This window comes from Arachis ipaensis, chromosome B06 (assembly GCF_000816755.2).
Source record: "Arachis ipaensis cultivar K30076 chromosome B06, Araip1.1, whole genome shotgun sequence".
Lineage (NCBI taxonomy): Eukaryota > Viridiplantae > Streptophyta > Magnoliopsida > Fabales > Fabaceae > Arachis > Arachis ipaensis.
In genome coordinates this window covers 134,701,145-134,708,846 of record NC_029790.2, presented here as the reverse complement: position 1 = coordinate 134,708,846, position 7,702 = coordinate 134,701,145, and the positions used below count along the sequence as shown (strand labels likewise).

The 7,702-nt window shown below is 31.6% G+C and overlaps 2 protein-coding genes across 4 annotated transcripts in view; one reads left to right on the top strand and one right to left on the bottom strand.

Moving 5' to 3' along the window:
* On the top strand, window positions 3,583–5,466 carry LOC107605598 (LIM domain-containing protein WLIM1). Of its 3 annotated transcripts, none has more exons than XM_016307514.2 (6): window positions 3,583–3,618; window positions 4,109–4,296; window positions 4,489–4,585; window positions 4,678–4,718; window positions 4,811–4,900; window positions 4,969–5,466. In XM_016307514.2, the coding sequence occupies exons 2-6, from the start codon at window positions 4,162–4,164 to the stop codon at window positions 5,194–5,196; spliced, it is 591 nt and encodes a 196-aa protein (XP_016163000.1). In that variant the 5' UTR covers window positions 3,583–3,618; window positions 4,109–4,161; the 3' UTR covers window positions 5,197–5,466. The 3 variants fall into 3 exon arrangements, with proteins under 3 accessions (XP_016163000.1, XP_016162999.1, XP_020960960.1); XM_016307513.2 differs by lacking the exon at window positions 3,583–3,618 and adding an exon at window positions 3,811–3,978; XM_021105301.1 differs by lacking the exon at window positions 3,583–3,618 and having other exon boundaries at window positions 4,124–4,296; window positions 4,473–4,585.
* LOC107605597 (F-box protein At3g12350) overlaps window positions 5,712–7,702 on the bottom strand; it is a 2,852-nt gene continuing 861 nt past the window's right edge. The window contains exons 2-3 of the mRNA XM_016307512.2: window positions 6,988–7,398; window positions 5,712–6,598 (exon numbers count right to left, since the gene is read on the bottom strand). Of these exons, the coding sequence (XP_016162998.1) occupies window positions 6,095–6,598; window positions 6,988–7,398 (915 nt within the window). The 3' untranslated portion in view covers window positions 5,712–6,094. The remainder of the gene's footprint in view (window positions 6,599–6,987; window positions 7,399–7,702) is intronic.

Sequence of the window (7,702 nt, the reverse complement as noted above, 5' to 3'; positions counted from 1 at the left end):
GATTAGTGATTGCAGCAGCCATGATGTCACAAGAAATAAATATAAACATTATTGTTAACACCCACCTCAATATTATCTTCATCACAAGGATGTTTTACATCTGCCAAATCATCATGATTTTTATTTCCAAGTTTCTCTTTGCTGAAAAATAATCCTAGAAGAGGTATTAAGAACGTAGACTTTGTTTTTGATAAGAAAAGAACAAAACACACATACACACAAGGGTAGACTTTGCATTGCTTGCACTTGAATAATATTATTAAAGGTAGATTACTAAATTGATTTTTTACGTTTTGGAGTAATTTTATTTTGATCTTTAAGATTTAAAGTATCCTATTTAAATTTAAAAAAATTTTATTTAGTTTTAAGGTAGTCTCACCGTGAGATCAAAGTTAAATAATTAACAAAATATCCTACATGACAACAGTACAAGAATAAAAATGATAATTTGAAAAATAAGTACAAATTTCAGAGACACAAAATTAACTGTGGATACATCAATACATTTATTTATTATTCTCCTTAGTTCTATATAAAATATTTCATTTAAATAGTAAAAAAAATGATAACTAATTTGGTATACCCAAACGTAAATGACCAATTTAATACTTTATCTTATTATTAATTATGTTTTGGAGATTTATGAATTCTTTTAGCTTTTATAAATACAGGTCATATAATATTATTACCTATAAAAACTTTTACATTATTTTTGTCCTTGTTATATGCTTTAGTTTAAGTCCTTGTCATATAAAATTATAAATACTTTAAAATATGTATTTAATTTATGTTATGTAAATATAAAAAATTATCATAGTCATCACATGTTTGTAGAACTAAAAATATACATCCTATTTTACTTCATTTTCAATATTTTATATCACAGTCAAAGAGACTTTTCTTTTTCAATATATAGTTCTCAATTTCATGGTTTTCATTTTGGTAAATTATTTCTCAAGTTTATTGTATTTTTCTCTCTAATAAATTATGAAATGCGAGATATCTATTATATATTAGATCCCTAAAAAAGGTCCACAAATGCATCCTCTAGAGTTTGAACTCTAGACCTTTAGTAATGGGGAGGGGGTGAAATGCCACTGAGCCAAGGCTCTTCGGCGGCATGTTTGTGCTTTAAATTTAGTTATGCACAAGTTGGGCTTGTACATTTTTGGGCTTTTTGTTTTAAACATAATTTAGTGGGTTTTAGAATAAGGTTGTGCTGCTCCAAAATTTTGATTTGTATTAAATTCGTTTTAATATTTTTTTATTTATTTGTAAATAAATTTTACTTGCATCTAAAATAACTAAAATATAATTTTAAAAAATTTATTTCCCAACGGTTAATACTTGAATGATTATTTAAATAAAAAAGGATTTGATTCGTGAAACACTGTTACTAAATAGAAACTAAATATTTTTAATAGAGAATCAGATATGTTGCAAAATTAATTTCCAGTCACATACAAGTTTCTCTTCTTTAGTATTAGTTAGTTAACCATTTAATTAATGAAATCTGAGACACCTTTAGTACATGCAAATATTAACACTCTATGATCAACTCCCTACTTAAGGGGTTCTAATTGTATTATTCTTAAACAAATAATATAGTCAAAGTCAACAACACTACACCATAGTCCATAGGACATTTAACTAACACAAGATGAAGTAGACATTGCATTCCTTCCAGCTACTTCCATATGCAACAAACTTTTATTTCATATGACACTAAATTTTATTGAACTAACACAACATCATACATATATCTGAATAAATTGGATCCACTAAGGCAAATAAAGCTAACTAATTAATGATTCAACTGAACCATCTTGATTATTTCATATGGCATTAATTAGTTAATGTTATTACAAATTTTACATCTCTAAAAAATATTTCTTTTAGATAATTTACATAAATTGGATCCTAAACTATTGTGGTTATTTCAAATGTTATTTTATATGTAATTAATTAGTCAATGTAAATGAAGCAAATTAACCAATGACCTGATCATTATAGAACATCATTTTGTTAATTATTTTATTACATAGAGCCTTAAACTAGCCAAATAAAAACATGGCATTAAATTTAGGATAATTTATCTAAATAAAATGGATGGAAGAAATTTTATTAAAATACAACAATTGAGATTCTTTTACTTATGTGTCCTGTCATTGTTTTATGTAATTCGTGATAACATACCACATTTTAGAGGATTATACATAAATCGTGGCAAGTTACTGCAGTTTATGAAGAGAGTTGTTTGATCATAAACCATTGTAACTTATAGTGGTTTATGAAGAAAGGTTTTGAACATAAATTATTGTAACTAGGCACAATTTATAAAAAAATATTTGTATGCATAAATCTTTATTACTTACCATGGTTTATGAGGAAAAAAATTCTATATACACACGGTAAAAATTTATACAATATTTTTTTTAGTTCCAATCAATTAGCATTTAAAAAATCATCATATAATCACCAAAAAAAATCATCATATAAAATAATAAATTTAAAGATGATTTTTTTCCATTCATTTTATTTAGGTAAATTACCCTTAAATTTATCAATGCAATCTGATGACAGAACAAAAATGCAAAGTCAGAACATTGTCCCTTCTTTTTTTTTTTTTTCTTTTTTTTTTCAGTGGGACAGACTTAGATTAATTACAAGCTGTCATCATAATTGGAGTGGGATGCAAGATTACTATAACCAAAGCACCTGCAAGATGCAGCACACACCAGACCCATCATTGCAATGTTGCACCAAATTACAGGGTGTTACATTAAAATAGACATAGCCATCTATGTTTCTTCATAAATTAAAATACATACTTTATAAGAACAATTTTAATGTAATTTTCCATTATTAGGCAATATAAACTTAGGAAGGTGAGAAATTATGAGTTAATAGAATTGTACTACATTTGGTAGTAATAAATAAAATACTAAATGGCATACGGTTAAAGTCCTACAAAATAGAAAAAGACAATTTGAATAAAATATATTTGAAGAGAAAGAGATAACACCAAAAGGAAAAAAATTTGTCATGACCTAAACAATTTTTAAGTCAATTTTCATTAAAGAAAAAAACAAAAAACAAAAAATGACATAAACATATGTCTCTACTCTCTACCTCTTTATTTTCATGCATTCTGTCCCAAAATAAATATCAAAGGCTACCTAAAGTTAATAAAACTTGACCTACCCTTGTAACTCAAGAAATCAATTGTTACTATTTGGAAAAAGTAATATTCTAGAATAAAAGTAAGCCAGCTAGATATTGAATAATAAGGTGCTGGCAGTGCCATATTTTAGCCACTGGTCCCCATGATTACAAAGTGTCTTTTCTTATCAAATACACATTGATTAAACCAAAATATCTAATCAAGATTGTGACTGCTTACTTGGATTTTTCATAGTGGATCTATTTTAGTTTAATAGTTAATAACACTAGTTTTGTACACCAATTTCTGTTTGGAGTATTGTTACTAAATTAGTATTTTACACTAATTATTTAGGACTTAATTGAAGGCCCTACTTGAAGATATATAATTTTTATGGTGTAAACTACATGGATGACATAAACTTGAAGGCAAAAAAGTCAATGAATTCTTTCTTGGTAGGGTAATCCCTTTTGCAACTTTCACTTTACATTATGCATGATTCTTCTCCATGTTCCAAAGTGAGACTCAGATTATCAAAATAAACTTTGTTAATGATGTTATACAACAATTAAGTTTATCCTTTACTAAACATGAATCACTTGAAAAAAAAAGGATTCTATCTAGATCAATTTTACAAATACATAAACATGTTATTAGTGTGATAAATTTCTTAGATTTTACGCATTTATATTCACAGTTGAAGGCAGAGAGAAAAAAATAAATAAATAAACTAATAAATAAAGAAAATGAGAAAGTGTAGTTAGGTGCTTAGAATCTGATCAAAATGATTGTCATGTCACTATAATTGTTAGGAGGTTGTGCCTTTGTCTCCGCAAATTTCTGCATTCTATCCTCTCTCTTTTCTTCTTTTTCCTTTTTTTTCTCTTTTGTTTTTCCCTTGGCTTCATCTTTGATCCTCTCATTGATCTTTTGTTCTTCATTCAGTTAGTAACAACTTAAAAGATTCAGAAGAGAAAACAAAGAAAGAAAGAAAAGCAATGGCATTTGCAGGAACAACTCAGAAATGTATGGCTTGTGACAAAACCGTTTACCTTGTTGATAAGTTGACTGCGGATAACCGAATTTTCCACAAAGCTTGCTTCCGCTGCCACCACTGCAAAGGAACTCTCAAGGTATCTCTCTATACTCGCGCACGAACGCACGCACGCACACAATTAGTTCTTGGTAATATAGCCTTGGATCTGGTGTAATATAAGCAGACTAACCTGATACTGATAATTATGTCAGTAGTGGTTGATTCTACGGCTTGAGATGTTAAATTCCATGTTGAAATTTTGATTAGTGACAGATTAATGTATCTGCAGCTGAGCAACTACAACTCTTTTGAGGGAGTTCTTTACTGTAGGCCGCACTTTGATCAACTTTTCAAGAGAACTGGTAGCCTTGAGAAAAGCTTCGAAGGTAAGAAACCATTAATTCCTTCTCTTTTATCTGTCACTCACACTTTTTGATGCATCATTGAATCTCAGTATTTCCTTTCTTTACTTAATTAGGAACACCAAAAGTTGCTAAACCAGAGAAAAACACTGATGAGGTAAACAAAAATTGAAATCTCGGTTCTTGCAACTCACAAAAGCACATTCAGCTTTCTAACATATCTCTTAACTCTTGTTCTGTTCTAATCAGAAACCTGCAGCAGCAAAAGTTTCAAGTATGTTTGGTGGAACAAGAGATAAATGTGCTGGTTGCCAAAAAACTGTGTATCCAACTGAGAAGGTAACAACACAATTCAACCATAGCTTCTTTCCACTATTACAAAAATAGCTTATTAATGATATATATAGGTCACTGTGAATGGGACTCCTTACCATAAGAGTTGCTTCAAGTGCTGCCATGGAGGATGTGTTATCAGCCCTTCCAATTACATCGCGCACGAGGGAAAACTCTACTGCAAACACCACCATGTCCAACTAATCAAGGAGAAGGGAAACTTGAGTCAGCTTGAAGGTGATCATGAGAAGAGTGCAGTGCAAGCGAAAATCAATGGCGAAGAAGTCACGGCTGAGACATAAAATGCTTCACAAAGGAAAGAGTCTTGAGAGTTTTATTCCTTTGATACGGTTCTATGTTTTCTTCCCCATATGTTTCTACTGTGTCTCATGCTTTACCAGTATTTTGAGTCCTGGAAATTGGAATATACCTTTACCAGTGATAAATATTGTATTGCATTTTTCTAATCTTGATGATCTTCATTTGCTATTTCCCATGTTGTGAGTGTTGATTGATTTAGCAGTTACTCATGCTTTTGCAATGTTTTTAATAAACTTTCATACTTTCATTCATTAATAGTGAAGGTAATAGCCAATTAAAAAGATTATGCAGGAAATCAGCAATCTTCTCTATTGCAAAGTCCTTCCAATAAACATTTTTTTAAAGTTATTGCTATGCAATAATAATGTAAAATCCAATGAAATACTTTGTATTGTAAGACTTTTAAGATAATGAGTAACTGAATCAGATATTTATACTAATTTGACAATACTTGAATTGATATTTGAGTAACTAAAATAGTTGCACTAACAATATATACAAACTGAATCCATTTTCTCCCGGTCATCAAGAGAAAGAAAGTACAAGATATACTTTAGAAAGGTCACAGTGTTTCAAGACATAAATAAGTAAATAATTAAAACCACAATTGAAAGGCTACATTGTGAAAGGCCAATGCTTGAGTATGTAGAGGAACAACACAAAGCTAAAAAGTGTGCTGCTTGCACATTTCTTATCCTATTTTTCTTCTGCATCTATTCTAAACATTATCTGTTTTGCCTTTGGGGTGAGGAAGTAAAAGGAAAAGAGGTACCATCTAGGAAGATTGTAATTATTTTCACAGCGAATAAAATAATATGTCACAGGGTATAGGTGACATTGATCTAACTACCTATGAACAAAGAATGCAGAAGAAAGAAATCAAGGATTCACTATATCCACAATACAACCGTTGCGGAAAATATGCTTCATGTCTATGACAAAGTTGTCACAAAGGAATCCAAATCCAAAAGTATCATTGTGGTATTGCCAAATCCTTCCCTCTCCACTCCTTGGATTTACTATTCCAGCTGCATCTGGAATAACTAAATCATAGCTTGAGCTTATGTGAAGAATTCGTTTGACAACTTCGTTGTCTGACAAATGTAACTGCTGAAATGGGTTTACCACTTCGACATCGGACAAGTGGAACTGCTCTTGAATTTCAGAGCTTGTTTGAAGCGGTCTGATATGAAGCCGGCTGTCATACAAGGTTTCTTCCTCCAGAGAAAATGGAGTCTCCAGAAACGTCGTTTTAGATGTCCAGAAAACCGGGGCATAGTTGGAAAAGCGCTCAGGAGGATCCCCAACTCTTCGGCAAGCAATGCCCCCGATGTCATCATACACCACAAGGTAAAAGGCTAAATTCATGTCATCACAGATTCCCTGCAACAATGATAGTAAAGAGTCCAATGAGCCAAAGTGCTCCACTATCATCCATCTTCATAATCATAATAGAAAAGGGAAAATATTGAGCACTAGTGCACTACACCATGTTTCATTTGGAACACATAGTGCTACCAACATGATTTCAATATAATGTCTGCATCTCCACAAGATCATAAACATCAGAACTTCTCAGCATTCTTACCAGCTATTGAATTCCCAATTCCCAATCACTTCTCTTAACATTTTGCAATTTGATTATTTTGACCCAAACAACCAAGTATTTAATAGTTCAACTACTCTATGATATCATTGCAAAATGAAAGATATCAAAGAAGGCAACTTATGCACATAATCGAGCGTAACAAGAGGGAACAGCATAGAAACACCTTCCAAAGGCCTTGTAAAGGCCGCGATGGTGTTGGTGAGCAATTCTCGATCTTCACAAAATGCTCAGGCTCCCATTTCCTCTTAGCCAGCCTCTCCTTCTCCCTTCTCCTCTGCTTCCTTGACTTATCACTTCCAGGGCTAGTCCTATTTGCCAAATGCTGATAAATCTCAGACATCAACCGGTCTGGCAAGCTTCCTGGCGATCCACTGACATCCTCCCCGACACTACCGTATTCATCGCCGCTTAGGTTCCCAGGACTCATACTCCTACTACATCCATTCCTCTTCTGATCAGAACTCCAACTCGAAGAATTTGCAGCAGCAAAGCTCTGATTTTCCTCCACAACAAAATGCGTCCTCCCCATGAAACTCAAATTCACTGGAATCAACTCATTCTCAGTTAATCCAACCTGTTACAATTTACATCAGAGACTGAACAAAATGAATCACTCAATTTCACTTGAAGCATTATACTAATTCAATCAACTCAATATAACTAATTGACTAACTATCCTGCACCAGAAAAACTGTGTTTTTGTCAGTTTTTATTTTTGTTTTTTTTTTTCTAATTATCACAAAAGGTGATTTTTCATTTTTCACATTAAAAAAGAAAAAAGCATTACACAAAAGTTTCCCATTCCAATTTAAAAGCTTAAAAAAGGTTTTTTTTTTTTTCCAGCTCGTGACTAAGAAGCCAAGGAGAATACATCTCTA